This window comes from Jaculus jaculus, chromosome 2 (genome assembly GCF_020740685.1).
Source record: "Jaculus jaculus isolate mJacJac1 chromosome 2, mJacJac1.mat.Y.cur, whole genome shotgun sequence".
NCBI classification, from domain to species: Eukaryota; Metazoa; Chordata; class Mammalia; order Rodentia; family Dipodidae; genus Jaculus; species Jaculus jaculus.
The window spans coordinates 24,065,519-24,087,165 of record NC_059103.1 but is presented as its reverse complement, the minus strand read 5'-3'; the positions used below and the strand labels follow the sequence as shown (position 1 = coordinate 24,087,165).

Sequence of the window (21,647 nt, the reverse complement as noted above, 5' to 3'; positions counted from 1 at the left end):
CAGCTGCACAAGGTGGTACGTGCATCTGGGGTTCATTTGCAGAGGCTGGAGGTACCTGGATCACCCTTTCTCTCTCTCTCTCTCTCTCTCTCTCTCTCTCTCTCTCTGTATCTCCCATAAATAAAAATAAAAATAAATAAATAAATATTTTTTTAAAGCTGTCATATGCCCCAGGCTGGCCTTCAACTCCTAATGTACCCAATGATGACTTTAAACTCCAATCCTCCTGTCTCCACCTCCCCAGTATTGGAGTTACAAGTATACACCACCATACTCAGTGCTGAGAATCAAACCCAGAACCTCATGCACACTAGACAAGCCCCTACCAACTGAGCTACATTCTCAGCCCCAAAACTTTTTATCAATTTTTTTAACTAAATATAAGCCTAACAAATGGCTTCAAGAAGCTTTTTTTTTTTTTTTCAAGAAGGCCAATGATGTATCTCAATGGTAAGGCATTCACCTTACTCAGAACCACAGAGTGCACAATATTACACGTAGTGTATACAACATTGAGATGACAGTGCTGTCACCTAAATAATCTCGGGGGGCTGGGAAGATGGCTCAGTGGCTAAAGTTGCTTGTTTAAAAGGCATACTGACCCAGGGTTAAATTTTCAAGCCACCCATGTCAGCCAGATAACAAAAAGTATCTGGTGTTCATTTGCAGTGGCAAGAGGCCCCGGTGCACACACACATGTGCAAATACATAAATGCATTTTTAAATTCTCCTGCTTTAGTTGTTTCTTCCACAGGGCACGCATGATACGTAGGTGACTGGCCCTTCCATCCCAGCCCCTTCCTTCCCTCACCTGCCCAAGGGCCCCAGGGTTCCAGTGTTCTCGTCACTCAGCTCAGAGCTCAGGGCTCCACTCCATGTGCCATGCTCCATGCAGTGACATCAAAGAGGCTCTGCACTTATTCTGAGAAATATCTGCACCCCCCAAAAAAAAAAGTTTGTCATCTCACCAGTGACAATAGTGCACTCATAATCTCACTGGAGATCTGTTTGTGAAGAAATGGCAACTAAAACCTAAAGAGCTTCATAGATTTCTAATTTGGTTATAGGTAGATATATCCTAGCATCTTTTTTTTTTATTTACGTGTGTGTGCGCGCGCGCATGTGGGAGGCTTGTCTCTTACCACAGCAAATGAATGCCTGTCCAGCTTCATGTGGGTGGCTGGGAGATTGACCCCCACACTGGCAAACTTTGCAAGCAATCACCTTGAACCACTGAGTCATTTCCCCAATCCTGATATATTCTTTTTTTTTAGTTATTTTCCAACCATTCCCTCAAAGAAAAACTGGGCCTGGGGGTTCCTACACAGCTTTGGGGACTCAGAACCCTCTGGAGCCCCTCCCCCCTTCCAGTCCTATTCTCATCTTGCCAGTGATCAAATAAATGTCTGTGAGTTCGTGTGAAGAGGCTTGTTACAACAAATGGCAGCTTTGCGCTGGGCAATGTCTAGTCATGCTGGCTTCAAAAACAGATCAGAAATTAGTCCTAGATGGCTTAGCATTAAGGCACTTGCCTGTAAAGCCAAGGGCCCCTGGTTCGATTTCCCCAGGACCCAGGTAAGCCAGATGCACAAGGTGGTGCATCATTTGAAGTGGCTGCAGGTCCTGGTGTGCCCATTCTCTCTATCTGCTTCTTTCTCTCTATTAAATAAACTAAAAAATAAATAATTTTTGTAAGCCAAATTAAAAAGAAATTAGGGGGCTGGAGAGATGGCTTGGCGGTTAAGCGCTTGCCTGTGAAGCCTAAGGACCCCGGTTCGAGGCTCGGTTCCCCAGGTCCCACGTTAGCCAGATGCACAAGGGGGCGCACGCGTCTGGAGTTTGTTTGCAGAGGCTGGAAGCCCTGGCGCGCCCATTCTCTCTCTCTCCCTCTACCTGTCTTTCTCTCTGTGTCTGTCGCTCTCAAATAAAAAAATAAATAAATAATTTTAAAAAGAAATTAGTCCTACTCTCGCTTTTTCATCAGGGAGATGCATGAAGGCAGAGGGGTACTTTTACCTGTCGTGTGCCAATTGCTAAGGAGATGTCAGGAAAGGTTTTCCTGCCTGGGAGACATTCGAGTTGGCTCTGAAAAGATGTGTAGGTATGCAGCCCACGACCACTGAGATACTAAAAATTGGCACATTCAAGTTGGATCTACCTCTCTCCAAAGTTTCGTGAACAGCCCTAGAGAAGGAAGGACTCTTTAATTCCAGAATTTTCAAACTGGTTTCGGGCTTGAAGCTTGAAACTGTTTTGTTTTGTTTTTCAGTCTTGTGCTGCCAAGACAGGTTTCCATTTGTAGGACAATACCCTTGCTAGGTTTGATTGATGGTCTTCATGGGCAATGGCGTAATAATGGCACATAGACACCAGGGGGCGGTATGGTCCCATCGAAGAATAACACTACCAAGCCCTTAGCAGCATCTTCCTGCAGAGGTGGAATTCTTTTAAACAATTACGTGAAGGGAACGGTAATCTCCAAAAATCTGCTCTTTGAAATATTTCTGAATTGCCCTCAAAATTGCCTTGTAGCATTTAGCACTGCGTGGATTTTCGGAGTATCATTCACAAAAGATTTATTTTTTGTTTGTGTCCTTAACACAGCTGCCGGATCTTTCCTGCCCTCTATTTAGGAAAGGTCAGTTCATGACCACCCAGAGCTCGTCCCAATCCCATGGTCGCGGCTCCCGCCCAGCATTGGTTGCCAGGCCAAGGGCTCCCGCTGGCGGCGGCCACTGCCGCTCCGTTTAGGGTAGTGCCAGTCCCGCCTGTTTTGTTTCCAGCTGGCAGCCGTGAGGTGTCCTCCCTCCCTGAACCCTCAAGGATGAAAGATCAAAGGTGTGCCTGCCTCTGCCTCCCGCCCGGCTCTTTCACGTGTTACACATTCAAAAGGGACAAAGACAGCATTGTGCACTTCTGGGGGAGGTCACGTCACCCACATCAGAGGTGGAAATGGACACGGGGTGGAACATGCCTGGGGGCCCAGCCACCAGGGGAGGTGTTTTCTCCTTAAAAAAGCAAAATGAGCACTGGAGGAATAGCTTAGTTGTTAAGGCACTTGCCTGCAAAGCCAAAGGACCCGGCTTCAATTCCTCAGGACCCATGTAAGCCAGTGCATAAGATGACACATGCATCTGGAGTGTGTTTGCAGCAGCTGAAGGCCCTGGCATGCCCTTTCTCTCTCTCTCTCTCTCAAATAAATAAATAAATAAATTAAGACAGCAAGATTATCATGGGCAGAATTTCTTCAACCGGAGCCCTACTTAATGAAGTATGATGCACACAGAGCCATCGGGAGCTTAGCTGGGGTGTGGCCCGCTATGGCATCGGTGGCAGAACACCTGCACAACGTGCTTAAGGTCTGGGTTCCATCCTTTTCGTGGAGATGCGCACAATGAGGCTTAAGAAAAACTTTTAAAATGATAAAATAGAAATTACTAGGACACTGGGAGAACTGGGCTTATTTCATAAAGCAAAAATAAACAAATAAGCAATAAAATAAAACACACACAATATAATGGGGGCTGGGGAGATGGCTTGGAAGTTGAAGGTGCTTGCAAAGCCTTCCTACCTAGAGTTCAATTCCCCAGCAACTGACGTCAAAGCCAGACAGGTATTCCTCTACAATGCAAGAGACGCTGACTTATGTGCATGCATGCACACAGACACACTCACAAATAAATATTTTTAAAATAAAACATTGTAAGGAAGACTCTTCCCAATGAAGCATCTACTTTCCATAACTGCAAGACCAGTAAGTGGGAGGAACATTTTCATCTCACAGAAATGCAGATTAGATGTTTTTTTAAAAAGCAGAACTAGCCGGGCGTGGTGGCGCATGCCTTTAATCCCAGCACTCGGGAGGCAGAGGTAGGAGGATCGCCGAGAGTTCGAGGCCACCCTGAGACTACATAGTGAATTCCAGGTCAGCCTGAGCCAGAGTGAGACCCTAACTCGAAAAAACCAAAAAAAAAAAAAAAAAAAAAAGCAGAACTAAAGAGATGGCTTAGCAGTCAAGGCTCTTGCCTGCAAAGCCTAAGGACTCATGTTCCATCTCTCTCCAGATCCCACATAAGCCAGACACACAAAGGTGAGGCAAGCGCAAGGTCAAGCATCTGGAGTTTGATTTCAGTGGCTGAGGCCCTGGCATGCCAATTCTCTCTCTCGCTCTCTCTCACTCACTCTCTCTCTGAAATACATATATATATCAATGGTTCTGGAAGGTACCAGATTTACCTGGCTTTCAGAGCCCACAAGATAGCAACTTTCTTCTACTTGTACATTAGGGTGGAAAATCACTCCCATCTAGCAATAAATGACTTCTAAACTTCAACTTAGAAGTACTTGAGCCAGGGGGCTGGGGAGATGGCTCAGCAGTTAAAGATGTTCGTTTGCAAAGCCTACAGGCCTGGGTTCAATTCCCCAACTGGCCATATAAAAAGGCCAGACCCAAAAAGTGTTGCAAATGTCTGGTGTTCCATTTGTAGTGGTTAAGAGGCCTTCATGCACCCATACACACAGGCACATGCACACATATCCACATACAAATAATTTTTCTTTCAAAAGAAATGCTTGAGTCATAGCTCAGCAGTTAAGGCATTTTCCTGAAAAGCTTAACGACCAGGGTTCAATTCCCCAGTACCCACATAAAGCCAGATGCTCAGGGTGGCATGTATAATCTGGAGTCCTTTTGCAGTGGCTGAAGGCACTGTGCCACCCATATTCTCCCTCCCTCCCTCTCTCTCTCTCTCTCTCTCTCTCTCTCTCTCTCTCTCTCTCTCTATATATATATATATATATATATATATATATATATATATATATGTATGTATGTATGTATGTATATGGCTCTCTGCTTACAAATAAATAGTTAAAAAAATACTTAAAGGCCGGGCGTGGTGGCACACACCTTTAATCCCAGCAGAGGTAGGAGGATCGCCATGAGTTCAAGGTCAGCCTGAGCTAAAGTGAGACCTTACCCGGTGGTGGGGAATACTTGCAACAGCTTGAACACCCACAATTTTCTCTAGACTCTCAGGAAAGCTCCAGCCCTCCTCCAAAGCCATCAACCTGAGCATGCGCAGTTTATCCTTCCTGCTTCTCATCTCTGAGCCCACAAATCCCCAGGGAATCCCGAGCCTCCTCCCCTGCCTGGGTTCCCAAAAGGGGCTTCATGACTTAGCTGTGCCCTCACAGAGCCCAGCCAAGCAGGAGTCACGGTCTACTACTAAGTCACACCGTCTTTCCCAGTTCCAGTGACTGGGAATCCAACCTTTCACAGAGTGTGAACAAGAAGAATAGCAGTTATCCAAGCTGTGGTGAGGAGGGAGTCCTTATCAGCCACATCAGATATTTCATTCACCCACTTCACAAATATTTATTCAGCACTTACTATGTCCAGACACTGCTGACCTGGGGGATTCGGCAATGATCAAAGGCAGTCCTGCCCTCTCCCTCTCAGGGAGTTGGCAGTCTCGAGGTAGAGACCGCCATGAATCAAGTAATGGAGAACTGCTCTATTGCTCTGAGGGAAAGAAACTCAGCACTTAGGAGGGATCTGCTATAGCAACTGAGAGACTCAGGGAGAAACTTCCAGAAAAAAAAAAAAAAAAAGTCCTCATAAACTAAATGCTGGAAGGTCAGTGAAGATGGGTGAGAAGAAGGAATGTGTTGCTAGGAACTGAGAGGGTGGTATGGCTGGAGCCCAGAAAACTAAAGGAGGAACATGCAGAGGCCTGAGAATTCAAAGTTGACTGTTGCCACCTACCTTACTACCCCAAAGTGCAGCAGCTTAACAGCATCCATTTGGGGGCTGAGGAGATGGCTCAGTGGTTAAAGGAGCTTGCTTGTAAAGCCCACCGACCCAGGTTTGATTCCCCAATACCCATGTAAAGCCAGATTTGAAAAGTTGTGTATGTGTCGAGTTCATTTGCAGCTGCAAGAGACCCTGTTATACACACACACACAAATTAAAAATTAAAAAAAAAAAATTTGATCATACTCTAGGTTGCAATTTCAACCTGAAATGTCCCCCAGAGTCTCATGTGTTGAAGTCTTGGTCACCAGCCTTAGAGGGCGGTAGAACCTTTAAGACGTGTCACCCCCCATGAAAGGAAATTAAGTTTTTAAGGACATCTCCTTGATTATTGAGAGACAACTCTCCCCGCCTTTTCCTCTTCCTCCTTCTTCCCAACTGCTATGAGGTGAATGGTCTTCCTTCTCCAAGTCCCTCACTGACATAATATACTGCCATATGTCCCCAAGTCCAAAGCAATAAACTAAAGCAGTGGTGGACTTAAATTCCTGAATGTTATAATATAAATAAGTGTTTCCTCCTCTTTTGTTCATTGTCTCAGGTGTTTTGTCACAGTGATGGAAAAGTGACTAACGTGCAATACAGTTGTGTGAGAGGGATTTAGGCCAGACTCCACTGGGGAGTCTTCTGCTCCACATGCAGCTGGAAGCTGGAGCATCGCAGTTCTACAGAGACCTCTGTAGAGGAATAAACTCACCAACTAGAAAGATGAGGGAAATTCAAGATCTGCAGGGAACAAGCCAACTGGAGACCCAGGAGAGCCAGTGACATTGTGCAGTAGGAGTCCAAAGGCCTGACCCCATTGTCTAAGCTGATATGTCCACTAACGCACTTCTCTCTGATCCTCATGGGCTTCCTGTATAATCTCACTAAACTTCACTCTGCTAAACAGAACACACTGACAAGTCTCCTCCAAGCAGAGTTAAGGTGCTATGGAACAACACCATTAAGATTCTTAAAAGCCTATTGTCAATTTTAGGAACTATATGAGATGTGTGCTTAAATATTTCTAATGTCATAAAAAAGGGGTTCAGGGCTAGTGAGATGGCTCACCAGTTCAAAGCTCTTGCTTACAAAGCTTGCTGGCCCAGGTTCAATTCCCAAGCACCCACACAAAGCCAGGCACAGAAAGTGGCACAAGCATCTGATATTTCTTTGCAGCTGCAAGAGACCCTGGCATGCATGAACACATGAATATACACACACACGCATGATAAAAAAATACATTTTTAAAAAATATTTTTTAAATGAAATAAAATTGGGCTAGAGATGGTTCAGAGGTTAAATGTACTTTCTTGCAAAACTAGCTGGCCTGGGTTCAGTTCCCCAGTACCCACAAAAAGCCAGATGCACAAAGTGGCACATGGATTCAGAGTTTATTTGTAATGGCAAGAGATCTTGGTATACCCATTCTCTCTCTTTTGTACTCTCAAATAAATAGATAAAAATATTTAAGAATAGCTGGAGGCCAGGATGGTGGCGCACGCCTTTAATCCCAGCACCTGGGAGGCAGAGGTAGGATCATTGCTGGAGGCCAGGATGGTGGCACACGCCTTTAATCCCAGCACTTTGGAGGCAGAGGTGGGATCACTGTGAATTCAAGGCCATGCTGAGCCTACATAGTGGCTTCCAGGTCAGCCTGGGCTAGATTGAGAGTCTACCTTAAAAAAATAAATAAGTAAGTAAACAAATAAATAAACTAGCCATCTTTTTTTCTCACAGTTCTTCAAATGTTTTTATTTATTTGCAAGTAGAAAGAGATAGAGAGACAGACAGAATGGGCATGCCAGGGCCTCTAGCTACTGCAAACTCCAGACATATGTGCTGCTTTGTGCATCTGGCTGTATGTGGGTATTGGGGAATCAAACCCAGGTCCTTTGGCTTTGCAGGAAACTTAATGCTGAGCCATCCCTCCAGCCCCAAATAGCCATCTCTTGAAATCTCAAACCAATTTGACTTATTTTGTTTTTTTCATTTTCACTCAACAAGCACTCACTCTTCATATTTCCTCTAAGTACTTCTTAATACTTGAGCCATTCTCTTTTTGATTTATCTTTCCAACCTGCAACATATCATATGTTGCTTTAAAGGGGAAATGAGTTACACTTTAAGAACTGTGCTTAGAAATATCCAAAATCCATGAGCTTGTACAGGGGATATAATCAGTGGGAAAACCATTGCCTAGCACAACCCGCACACCCAGATCCCAGGACTTGATCCTCAGCATGCTGATATAGATAAATGATAGAAAGAAAGAAGAAAGAAAGAGAGAGAGAGAGAGAGAGAGAGAGAGAGAGAGAGAGAGAAAATAGGTAGATAAATCGTATATACATACATACATACATATGTATGTACATACATAGGATTATTAGGTCTCTTCATATCACTACAGGGATAATGTTTCTAAACTCTTTGCCACTCCATAAAATGATTGACTTTTTAAGAATTTAATTTATTCTTATTTGAGAGAGAGAGGCCGAAAGAGGGGAAAAGAGGGAGAGAATGGGCGCGCCAGGGCCTCCAGCCACTGCAAACAAACTCCAGATGCATGAGCCCCTTGTGCATCTGACTAACATGCATCCTGGGGAAATGAACCTGGGTCCTTTGGCTTTGCAAGCAAGTGCCTTAACCACTAAGCCATGTCTCTAGCCCAAAATGATTGACTTTGGTGCAGCCTTGTATGACAGTTTCCTCCCATCTTCCTAACCTTGGCCAACAGTCTCCTGGGACCTTATGGCCTCTATTTTGTGCCTCATGTGAAGCCTTGGCTCAGCTGGTGTTTGTCTTAGCATGTGCACGTGGCCTCGCTATCAAAACAGGCTCGGTTGCTTCTTACCTCCATGAGACAGGAAGAGAGAGAGCTGCCTGCTTGGTGAAGTTGGGTACAGAGCTGGAAGAGGGCATCATCCCTCATCCTGGGGCTCAGAGGACTCAGGAGGGTTGATCAGGTTCAAGGGGTAGGGATATCATCTCTACCTCTCTTTGGAGCAAGGAGGGAAGAATTGATAGCCGTTTGTTTTCTGCTTTAAGTGACAGCCTGAATAGCTTTACAGCATACACTGAGGTTTTTAATCTTTACTTTAATAATGAAAGACCACTGAAGAATTCTAAAGGGCCAGTGACCTGTGGAGAGGTCCCACCACCTGCAGTAGAACAAAATTAATTAGAAGAAGGATATTAAAAATGGCACAGTTCCCAGGTACACACCTGTGATCCCAGCCCTCAAGAGACCTCAGTGGCTCTTGGTGGGAAAGAAGTGTCTCTGTCCATACCTCATCACGCACATTGCTGTAAATGCCGCTATAATAATCTGGCCCAGGATAAGAGCACTCGTGATAAGAGAACCACAGATTCTAGCAATAGTAAAACAAAGTGAAGCCGGGCACGGTGGTGCACGTCTTTAATCCCAGAGCTCCAGAGACAGAGGTAAGAGGACCGCTGAGAGTTCAAGGCCACCCTGAGACCAACTACATAGTGAATCCCAGGTCAGTTTGGGCTACAGCAAGACCCTACCTTGAAAAGCCAAATAAATAAATAATGACAATTGGCTAATATTTCTTGGCATCCACTTAGGGTGTAATTTTTTTTAATTTTATTTATTTATTTATTTAAGAGAGTGAGAGAGGCAAAGAGGCAGAAAAAAAGAAAGAGAACGGGTGCACCAGGGCCTCCAGCTACCACAAACAGACTCCAGACACATGTACCACCTTGTGCATCTGGCTTATGTGGGTCCTGGGGCATTGAACTGAGGTCTTTTGGCTTTGTAGGCTAACGCCTTAAATGTTAAGCCATCTCTCCAGTCCTAGGGCACAATTTTGTTTCCAAATAGCCACCAAAATTTCTTGGAGAGTTTGCTAACATGACAATTGGAAAATAGCTAAATACTGAAATGTATGCATATGTTCTTTCTATATATTGGTCTTTCTCAACCCCTATAAAAGGCCAGTCTTTTAGTGGAGTTAGAGTGGTTGGTATAATAAAATCCAAGGATCAATACCGTGCACCATCAAATAACATATTGGCAATATATTCACTAGGATTGATAAGCTCCTCCCAGAGGGCACTTATTCATTCAGTAAGTAGTTACTGAGGACTGGCTGTGGGCAGGAAGGTAGGGGACCAAGGAGGCAGGCCTGTCTCTGTTCTCACTCTGAGGAAGACAGGTATAAACAAAGGCCACATGACAATCAGAGAGATCCTTTCAGAAAACATTCACTCCATTCAAAGAGTAAAAGAGAGTGCTTTCTGGGTCTACTGTAAATGCAGTCATCATCAGGGACTCAGGAAGTAGCTCTGAAATAAAATCTGAAGAGAAAAGAGCTCTAGAAAGATTGCTCAAAGGGAGGAGCCTCAAGCCAGAGGGGAGCCACAGGTTGAGATCTGTAGACAGAAAGGAGCTAGCAGTGAGAGAAGATTGTAAGGAGAAAGCCGTGTGGAAAGAAGGTGAAGAACGAGGGATATGCGTAGGAACGTATCATGTAGGGCCTTGTTGACAAGCCTGGAAGCTTGCTCAGGAGTTCTACAACAGTGACGTGTCATTAGAGGATTTTAATGAGCCCCGGTCATTCACACTTTCAGCATGATTTTTTTAAACTATCTTATTTATTTATTTATGAGAGAGAATGGACACTCCAGCGCCTGTAGCCACTGCAAATGAACTCCAGACACACACACCACCTTGTGCATCTGGCTTACGTGGGTCCTGGGGAATGGAACCTGAGTCCTTAGGGTTTTCAGCTGAAAAGCAAATGCCTAAACCACTGATCCATCTCTCTAGCCCTCAACATGATTTTTTAAAAAATATTTTTATTTATTTGCAAACAGAGAGAGAGAGAGAACAGAGACAGAAAGAATGGGTGTTCCAGGGCTTCTAGCTGCTGCAAATGAAATCCAGATGCATGTTCCACCTTGTGCATCTACCTGGCTTTATGTGGGTCCTGGAAAATTGAACCCTGTCATTAGACTTTGCAGGAAATCACCTTAACAGCTGAGCCAGCTCTCTAGCCCCTCTTAGCATGATTTTTAATCTGATCTTTTCTGTTATGAATTCTTTCAGATTAGTTCAAATTAATCATAAGGTCTGGGAGTGTAGCTCAGTGGTAGGGCACAGTCTTAGCATATGTGAAGCCTTGACTTCAATCTCCAAAAGAAAAAGGAAGGGAGGGAGGGAGGGAGGGAGGAAGGAGAAGGGAAGGGAGATGATGATCTTAGTGCCATAGACCTGTAATCCCAGTGATTCTGCAAACTGAGACAGAAGGATGGCAGTTCAAGGCTCTCAGAACTAGAGTGACTTCAAAGCCAGCGCAGACAACTTAGTGAGACCCTGACCCATAAAGCAAAAGGAAGGCTGAGGTAACAGCATAGTGGCAGTAGAGCGCTCATCTCCCATGCATAAGGCTCAATCCTCAGTACCGCAAAAGTAAATATATAAATAAATAAAACAAAGAAGGAAGGAATAGGAAGGGGTATAGAGAGGTAATGGGAGAAGGGAGGAAGGGAAGGGGAAGGAAAGGAAAGAAAAAGTAGTATGGGAGGGAGTAGAATGATTCTGGAATTGGCGAAGTCTAGCGGAAACCACACCTGGTTAGTGACTGGCTCCCAAGGGCAAGAGGTTGATCGGTGTGGTCTGTCCCTATCAGCCCCAGGTTAGGCATTTTGCTACACTGAAGATACCAAGTTCGGGAAAAGCAGTCAAGAGTTTCTTTTAGTTTTTAGCATTTTTCTTTTAATTTTCAAAAACTTTTACGGCATGTGAAGAATTTGGTAAGGGGGCCAGTGGGGTCCATTCTGTGTATCTGCATTTCTGTTCGTGCTGTGGCTCACCTGGATCCCAGGCAATGTCAATGTCTAGTGTGTGTCCTGGAGGTCAACAGTACTGTGTGTAGTTCTAAAAATCAGCAGCATTCCATTCTTAAGTATTCCAAAAAATTTTTAATATTCACGCTATATATATATATATATGTATGTATGTATATACGCATATGTACATAATGTAAACATTAGCCATATAACTAGATTTAGATAATTTTAGATTTTCACTAATGCATACTTTGCACTATGAAGGTCTACCCCAATACAGAGAAAAGTTTGATTTGTGATTTAAAAGGGAATGTCTACATGAAGTTAATGAATCAGTACTTCAATCATGTTTTGTATTAGAAATCTAAAATCAGATTACTTTTTGCTTTTGAACTCATCTATTTTTCCCTAGCTTAATAAAGGTATTACTGGGCTCCCCTCAAAGACCACCCCATGTCCTAGAATTGTTTAAGTCTCTTTATATAGAACCCATTTCCACACACTGTTTAGTACACACTGCTTTCATTCGAGTGACACTTGCTGACACTATGGTGATACACAAAACCGAATATGGCTGGAAAAAAATTAATAGTCTCATCCATATAAAGATGCTACAGCTTAAATATGCAAATCATTACTTACCATGTCTATTGCTCATACCTATGTGCGCCTCCTTGGTTGAGTTGCCTGATCAAATCCCTTGGTTTATGTTCTTAGTTGATCATCAGTCACTGCTATTTCCAAGATCATGCATGCATAGTATAGTTCTTGCCTATGATAAGCCTTAAAGGGTTTTGAAATTACTGGCCTAAGTAGTAGTAAATGCTAAGTTTACTCACAGTTAGCTTGTTCAGTTACATTAAAACCTCATTTGCAAATATCTCAGAAAGCAATCTGAAGTTCAGTATTTTTCCCCCCTCTGGACCTGAGTGGAAAGAAACATCAGTCATCATGACTGTGCCCTAAATCTGGCCCACTGAAGCTCATAAAAAACAGTTCTTGAGTACTGTCATTTCCAGGAAGTCTGTGAGCTGTCTGTTACAACTTCAATTTTGTAAGCTTTCCACTTAACAGGTGATGTTAAGAACTAAGTGAAGACTGGGCATGGGTACAGCTCAGTGAGAGATCATGCACTTTGCTCAGTCCCCAGCGCTGAAAGAGTAACAGTCGTGGAGTTCTGAAACTCCTCTCTGCCCAATCACTCAGCCACTTTTTCCCCTCCTATTCTTGAGGCCATTTACATCTACTGTGCATTGTTTTGTGACAACCTCATGCCTCTTCCCAGCCCCATGTCCAGTGATGGCGGGGGCGGGGGGGGGGAGCTCTTCATGATGCTGGTATTTGCATGATATTAAAATTGAAAGAGGTTTTAATTTAATAAAAGTAACTTACATGAAAGTGGGGAATAGATGAAGAGATTATTTTTTTAAATGTGATGACAATAAGTGTATTGGGAAAAGGCCAGGTGAGGATACAACTCAATGTTGGGTTTTGTTTATTTGCAGTTTGGATTACTAGCTACTGATACAAGACTTTGGCCAAAATCTCGAAAAGCATTCACTGAGAGGTGGAGAGATGGCTCAGTGGTTAAATTCACATTCTTGCAAAGTTTAAAGGCCCAGGATTGATTCTCTAGTACCCACATAAAGCCAGACACACAAAATGGTACGTGTGCCTGGAGTTTGTTTGCAGGGGCTGGAGCCCTAGTATGCCTTTACTCTCTCTCTCAAATTAATGAGTAAAACTGTTTTTTGAAAATCATTGAAAGAATTGCATGAGGAACTGGCCATGAACTGGACATTTCATTATTTCCTTTACACAAGTAGCATTTCGTATGTGTGTATATAGATATGTACCTTCTCTTCTGCATTGTCCCTTGTAAACATTAACCAGACACTACAGTTCCGTAAGAAAAGTAACATTGACTAGATAACTTAAAAGATGGGACTGGTACATTCATGACCTCACAGTGGAGGTCACCACCTTCATGAGTCCTGCACAATTCTGAACCCATCAACACTGACAGAGATGATGGAGGAGGAAAGTAAATTACAAAGAATGAGCCTGGCATGGTGGCACATGCCTTTAAGCCCAGCACATGGGAGGCAGAGGTAGGAGGATTGCTGTAAGTTTGAGGTCAGCCTGGGACTACAGAGTGAATTCCAGGTCAGCCTGGGCTAGAATTTTTTTTTTTAAGAATGAGGGCTGTAAATATGGCTTAGCAGCTAGCTAAGGTGCTTGCCTGCAAAGCCTAAGGACCCAGATTCAATTCCCCAAAACCCACATAAGCCAGATGCATATGGTAGCACATGCATCTGGAGTTTGTTTGCAGGGGCTAGAGTCCTTATCATGCCCATTCTCTCCCTCTCTAATATATAAATAAAAATAAAAGAAATTGTTTAAAAGACTGAGACCACAAAATAGAAGAGGGGCAAAGGGAGTGGGGGGTGAGACCAATGAGAGTTAAGGGAGAGGATTATGTTCAAATTATAGTATGTTCATGTAATGAAATTGTCAGTTTAAAAAAAGCAGTTTGGGGGGAAGAAAGAGCAAGTTTGATCTCTGTGGGCATATCTGTTAAAAGTAGCGGGAACTCTTACTGGTACAATATGGTTCAGCGGCACTGAAAAGAGTTTTGTTTCCATTTAAGTTGAGAATTCTTCCAGTTTGAAAGTGAATCAGGCCTCCAACTAAAAAGCATTATAGATCATTTTTCTCATCCTTAAGGATCGTGACTGTGGCACATAAATTGAATATCATTTATTTATAGCTATGACTTACAAAAATGACTTCTTAAATTATTAGACCAGGGCTAATTTATCTTAGCTTAGCATCTCACTTTTAAGTTTACTGAAGAACACAACTGTCCAGTCATGAGGAATGCCAACTTTTAACAAAATATATTTATTTATTTATTTATTTGACAGAGAAAGAAGGAAAGAGAGAGAGAATATGGGCACGCCAGGGCCTCCAGCCACCACAAACGAACTCCAGACATATGCACCCCCTTGTGCATCTGGCTAACATGGGTCCTGGGGAGTCGAACCTGAGTCCTATGGCTTTGCAGGCAAATGCCTTAACTGCTAAGCCATGGTATGCTCACCTAGTCTCTTCACTGTCTCACCTGTAGGGAACCAAAAGTTGAAGCTAAAGACCTAGAAAATAGGTTTTAACCCAACCAGTTCAGAGAAGGAAGTTGAGAGATATGATGGTGTTGACCACCAGTTACAAATTTCAACACAAATTTTGTCCCAGGATGCATGAAATGATTTTCATACCCAGAAGTAAATAAGTAGTACTGGTCCTACTGTGTGCAAAAGTAAATAGGTAGTACTGGTCCTACTGTGTGCAGCTTGGCAGGTCTATTGTTCAGAAATACAAATAGCTGCTCAGATCGTTTTGGCCTCTTATCACATTCAAAAATATAATGGAAGCCGGGGGGTGGCTCATGCCTTGAATCCCCAGCACTTGTGAGGCAGAGGTGAGTTCAAGGCCAGCCTGAGACTACATAGTGAATTCCACAGCTGGGCATGGTGGCATTCTAGGTCAGCCTGCGCTAGAGCAAAACAAAACAAACAAAAGTAAATGGATCCCTTATTCCATGAGATGTCTCCCTCCTCCTGCCCAAGTGATTTTATTAAGACAAAGAAAAACCCATGAACTCTATAGCCAAGGACTGAAAAATACATTTCACTTGTGGAGTTGATATTTGTTTAGTTCATTTCTTAAAATTCCAAAAGAGAAAAAAAAGAGAGAGAGAGAGAAAGGAAGGAAGGAAGGAAGGAGGAAGGAAGGAAGGAAGGAAGGAAGGAAGGAAGGAAGGAAGGAAGGAAGGAAGGAAGGGGTCCAGCCCTGATACATATTGTGTATTGTGTGAAGACTGGGGGGCCGGGGGGAGAAAGGTAACCTGGGTCCACCATATATCACCATATAACGGCCACTTTTTGTTTTTATTCAAGGTGTCATAAAACTGAGTTCTGCCGTTGAAGGTACGTTTTGCAACCACACACACATAAAAAAATGGATACTGTTTTGCTTCAAGGCTGCACAGCGTGGCCTGTAGTCAGCACGCTTCTGTGGCAGTGGAGTCTGACGCCATGTTCCAAGTGCCAGATGTCACCATTCCGTCTGTGTTCCTCCTCGTCCTGGTCGTGTCATGCCACAAGTCTCTTGGCCCTTCTTAGGGCCTTAGCGAGGATGGCATTTGGAGAGCACATGTCTGTCTGCATTTCTTTGTGTGGCTTGCCTGAGAGCTGTGCTCCTCTGAAAGCCACTGGTTCTCCAGAGCCTTACACAGGGAGGCCTGTCAGGAGCCTGAGGCCTTGGTTTGTTTAGCATGGCCATGTCTAGCAGAACCTTAATCCTTCATACCCACACAGCAGGCATGTATGCCCGGGAAGTATGTGGTCATGAAGAGTTGTTCAGGCCTACTAATAAGAAAAAAGTACTTGCCTATCACACAGCGAGTTCTTACCCACTACCAAAAGATGCCGTGAGGACCAACTTGTGTGGTCCAGTTGGTGAGTGGCAGTTTCCTCTACTTATGATGAGAAGGAAAGCCAAAGGACTTTTAAAGAAAGTTCGAGGAGCTAAGGATGTAACTCACTGGTAGAGAACTTGCCTGGCATGCACAAGGCCCTAGGCTCTATCCCAGCATCAAAACAATTAAAAAAAAAAAAAAAGAAAATATGAAATTGAAGACGGATGTGCTTTAACCCCAGCACTCGGGAGGCTGAGGTAGGAAGATTGCCATGAGTTCGAGGCCACACTGAGAATACAGAGTGAATTCCAGGTCAGCCTGGGCTAGAGTAAAACCCTACCTCGAAAAACCAAAAAGAGAGAGAGAGAGAAAATATGAAATTGATGATGTAACAGAGTATTTTGCTGAGATAGCTCCAGAACTTAAAAACATCTCACTATGTTTCCTGTAACCGCAGCACTCAGGATGCTGAGACAGCCTGGGCTACATGCCATTAGTTCTAGGTCAGTGTAACCCAGTCCAAAAAAAGGCTGGATGTGCTGGTTTAAACCTTTAATCCCAGGACTCCGGAGGCCAGGGTAGGAGGAGCCTCATGAGTGTGTTCAAGGCCAGCCTGGGCTACAGTGAAACTCTGCCTCAAAAGTAAGGAAAGAAGGAAGGAAGGAAGGAAGGAAGGAAGGAAGGAAGGAAGGAAGGAAGGAAGGAAGGAAGGAAGGAAGGAAGGAAGGGAGAAGGGAAGGAAGGAGAAAACAGCTAATTATCTGAAGTGATTAATTGGTATAAAAAATATTGGTCGCCTTACCCTACCAGAGGCTTTATGGTCTGCAAGTAGAGAACATGTACTTTTCTCTTCCTGTGAGTTTCGTGTTTGTTTGTTTGTTTTGTTTAGGGGTGCTTTTGTTTGTTGATGTAGTCTCCGGGAATGTTTGTGTTGATCGTGCTTTGGAAGTGGCTTCATCTGTCAGGGCAGCTGCTTGGAGGAGGAGGGGTGGGCTTTCAGGTGAGTTTTTGCAGCTTTTGGGGAGGCGTGACTTGAATGGACAGTGCATGGAGGTGGGGAGGGGTGTGCAGAGCCTAGCTAGGCTCCAACCAAGGAATTCAGTGGGTAGACCAAAGGGAGCCCAGTCATGTATTCCTGGTTAACAAAGCCAAAGCTGAGGGGCCCCTTGCAGATTTACTTCCATCACATTCCCCAAAACCAAGTGGCAGAGGCAGTGTTTTGTCACTCATGGCAGGGTGGATGCCACTGCGAAAGAGCATGCTCAGTGTGTTATATATGAGGAAGCAGAATGAATGCTCAGAGCCTACCCACTACCTCCCCTGAGTCCCAAGGGCTCCCAGGAAGGTCTCTGCAGAGGTGCAGAGGTGCAAAGGTTAGGCTGCTTGAGCGTGTTGTTGACAGCTTATTGGCTGAGGGCTGGGCAGCTTGCAGGCTCAGGTGCATGCCGTGTTGTAGCCGTGTTGGAATATGTGTGTACAGCTTGGGGCTGTGTTATTGGGGTGGGTGTTCAATGCATGCATTCTCAGTGCACCTAAAATGTGAGGCTCTTCTGAGCATGCTCAGTGGAATGTGTGTCAAATCCAATCTCTTGGTGAGTGATTTAACATCCTAAGTTCAATTGCTTAACTATGGTACTTACTGGTTTCCTTCCATGAGATGAATCTGAGGCGGCTTCGTCGTGTCTGAGAATATGCATGTCCAGGGGAAGAGGCCCATTATCAAAATGGAAACTTCTTTCCTTTTCTTTAAAAATGATTCTTCTGGGAGGACGTAGCTCCGTTGGTAGAGTGCCTGCTTAGCATACCCAAGGCCCTGGGTTTGATTCCCCATGATGGTGTGCCTGCAATCCTAACATTCAGGAGGTGGAGGTAGGAAGATCAGAGGTTCAAGGTCATCCTGAGCTGCATAGTGAGTTTGAGGTCGTGATACATGAGATCCACGAGAACCTGTCTCAAAACACCAAAATAAACCAGGCGTGGTGGTGCATGCCTGTAATCCCAGCACTCAGGAGGCAGAGGTGGGAGGACCACATTGATTTCAAGGCCACCCTGTAAGATGACATAGTGATCTGGGCTAAAGCGAGACCCAACCCCGAAATAAATAAATAAACAAACAAACAAAATAAATAAATAAATAATAATAATAATAATAATGTCAAAAACCTCTTCTGGATTGCCCTAGAACTCTGAAACTATCAATACAATTCTAGGTAGGTTTTCTTTTTAAGGAAAAATCACTGTGAGGGGCTGGGGTTGTAGCTTATGGGTAAAACACTGTTTAGGATACATGTGGTCCTGGATTCAATCTCCAGTACCACAAAGGAAAAAATAAAAAAAAGAGGAGGAGGAGAAAAAGGAGGAGGAAGAGGAAGAAGTGGGGGGAGGAAGAAGATGAAACCTTTGAAAATCACAAGGAAAAAAACCCACAAAATTCCATTTGCTTTTCCCTACCAAGAATCTTTTTTACATACAGTTTAGTACCTTCCCTTTGGGGAAGGAGGGGGAAAGTTGAGACAGTCTTATTCTAGCTCAGGCAGATGTGGAAATCACCCTTGTAGCCCAAGCTGGCCTTGAATTCATTCAGGGGATCCTCCTACCTCAGCCTTCAAGGTGCTGGGATTACAAGCATGAGCAAGCTCCTACCTTCCCTTCTTCAAAAGCAGCATTTTGTAACTTTGTGTTGGCATTAAAAAAAGGATACATTTTAAATGATATTAATGGTAAGCTTTAAAGTGCAATGTTCTTTAGAAGATTTAAAAGTGTACTTAAACAGAAACAAACCTCAATGCTTTGATTATTTTTCAATGAAAATGAAGTATTTGAACAGAAAAAAAGTTTGAAGGAAATAAGTGCAGACTTTTATCACTAACATTGATTAGTTCCTGCCTCTAATTTTAGATTGATAGTTCCAAATGGAGGGCTGGGGATGTTGCCCAGTGGTTAGCACTTGCCTGGGATGCACAAGGCCCTGTGCTCAGTCCCAACATGTCAAAAAGGGAAGAGGCTAGAAAGATGGAAAGTGCTTGCCATACAAGCATGAGGAATGGAGTTCTGATGCCCAGTACCCACGTAAATGCCAGGTAGGTGTGGTAGTCGGCCTGTAATCCTAGTGCTCAGGAAGTGGAGATGGCACTCCTGAGGCAAGCTGGCTAGCTAGACTAGCAGAATCAGCAAGCCCTGTATTTGGGTGAAAGACCCTGCCTCGGGAAATACATGAAGAGCCATGGAGGAAAACACCTGATATCAAACTTTGGCCTCCACACACATTGACACACAAGTGCACCCATGCTTGCAAACATGCACGCACACATCACACACACCTATACAAGTAAAGAAAGGGAGAATGAGAGAGAAAGAGAGAGAGAATGGATAGTTCCAAACTCTAAGAAAGCTGAGGCAAGAGAAAAATCCCAACAGCTACCTGAAGGGAAGTAACTGGAGCAGTGACATGGGGACAAAAACTTACATGGCAAGAGTTTCAGATTAGAGTCTTCTAAAGATTCCTCTTTAAGGGCACCTTCTCTCTTAAACTTGGAGCAGGAGGGAGGGAGGGGACATGGTTCCACAGTAGAATGAGAGGACTGGCCTTACCAAGGAGAAAGCAGAACTCGGGTCATGTAAGAGCTGAAGCAAGCGTGAGTTAGAACTGCAGAGCCTTCCTATAGGCAGCTATTTCTCCTCAGAGAGGGAGACCATCCCCAGACCAGAGCTGTGTTAGGAGAGTAGAACATTCTAGAAGATGGTAGCTTGGAGGGACAAGGTAAGACAGCCATGGTGGAAGAAGCAGTGGCTCCTGATAACCAGGTACATTCTATGCTAAGGCTTCCCTCAAGGGCACTTTGTTGGCAGGCATGGTGGTGCATGTCTGTAATCCCAGGACTTGGGAGGAAGAGGTAGGAGGATCTCCAAGAGGTCAAGGCCATCCTGAGACTACATAGTTAATTCCAGGACAGTCTGAGCTAAAGTTAGACCCTACCTCAAAAAAACAATAAATAAATAAATAAAATAAAGGCAATTTGTTGACACCTTTATGAATGAGACCCTCAAACACCAAAATGATATCAAATTCTCTTGAAAGCCCAGATGAAATAAAGTTTGACATCTTAGGAAAGTTCCCTGACTTTAAAAACAGGAGTGAGGCTGGAGAGATGGCTTAGTGGTTAAGACACTTGCTTTTGAAGCCAAGGGACCCAAGTTTGACTCTCCTGTACCCACATAGGCCAGATGTACAAGGTGGTGTCTGGAGTTCATTTGCAAGAAGCCCTGGTATGCCCATTCTCTCTCTGTCTCTCTCTCTCTCAAGTAAATAAATAAATAAATAGTAAAAGAAAAAACAGGAATGGATGAGCCTCTCTCAAGGGTCAGGTGAATGACAGGACAGTCCAAGCTCTCCTCCCCTTTGAGCACGCCTTACCGGGGATGCCGAGCGTGGGAGGGGAAGATCCGGTCAAGTAATCAGAGTGAAGCTTGTGAGAGCAAACAGTGAAACTTCTCATTTCCTTGAACAACTTCACAAGCAGACTCTTCCTGGGCACAAGACTATTCTCTTTCCACTTCACCCTACTATGGTATTTTAAATAAAAGATCTCATTGCTCCACATCTATAGCATATGAGCCTCAAAACCACCAGAGCAGTGGATTTTTGGAGCAGCATATCCAAAGAGGTGCTTTGTACAAGTTCACGGACTCTGACCCACCAAAGACACCTCAAGAATAGTAAAAGTAGAGGGTTGGAGAGATGGCTTACTGGTTAAGGCACTTGCCTGCAAAGCCAAAGGACCCAGATTTGATTCCCCAGGACCAACATAAGACAGATGCACAAGGTGGCACACGCATCTGGAGTTTGTTTGTTTTTTTTTCTCTCTCTCTCCCTCCCTCCCTCTCCCTCTTTTTCTCATTTTCTCTCTTGCAAATAAAATAATTAAAAAAAAATTTAAGAATAGTAAAAGTGTAACTGAGGAGGTAGACCTATTGCCTAACATGCACAAGGTCCTATCTTTGAGTCCCAGCATCACACATACAAAAATAAAAGGTAATTAATTAAAAGCCAGACTCCACAGCTCTCCCCAGAGACAGGGGCCCTACTTACTACCCCCACCAAGTGAATACCAATAACCTCACTGAGAAGAGTCCTCAGGGAAATGGGGATGGGGAACAGGACATATTACAACCTATGTTTAAAAATTAACTAATTGGGCTGGAGAGATGGCTCTGTGGTTAAGGCGCTTGCCTGCAAAGCCTAAGGACCAGGGTTCAATTCCCCAGTACCTACATGAAACCAGATACACAAGGGGACACATATGTCTGGAGTTTATTTGCAGTGGCTGAAGGCCCTGGTATGCCAATTCTCTCCCTCTCTCTCTAATAAATAAATTATTTTTATTAATTAGGTAATTAAAATATTTTTAGAAATATTTTTACAAGGGATGAGCAATTTCCAAAGCAAAAAGCTGGGTTCACCCTCACATTAACAATGCCCTCAGTCTATGTTGTAATCAGTGAAAAGGGCTGACTTTCCATTGTGACAGCTGATCTGTCCTTACACATCCCCGT

At 43.9% G+C, this 21,647-nt stretch overlaps 1 protein-coding gene across 6 annotated transcripts in view; it reads left to right on the top strand.

The window, feature by feature from the left end:
* Dlgap1 (DLG associated protein 1) overlaps window positions 1-21,647 on the top strand; it is a 961,152-nt gene that overhangs the window by 773,196 nt on the left and 166,309 nt on the right. For 4 of the 6 annotated variants that reach the window (XM_045142954.1, XM_045142955.1, XM_012949695.2 and 1 more), the window contains one exon: window positions 15,574-15,603. The exons of the other annotated variants lie outside the window; for them this stretch is intronic. In XM_045142954.1, the coding sequence (XP_044998889.1) occupies window positions 15,574-15,603 (30 nt within the window). The remainder of the gene's footprint in view (window positions 1-15,573; window positions 15,604-21,647) is intronic. 6 annotated transcript variants of the gene reach the window in all.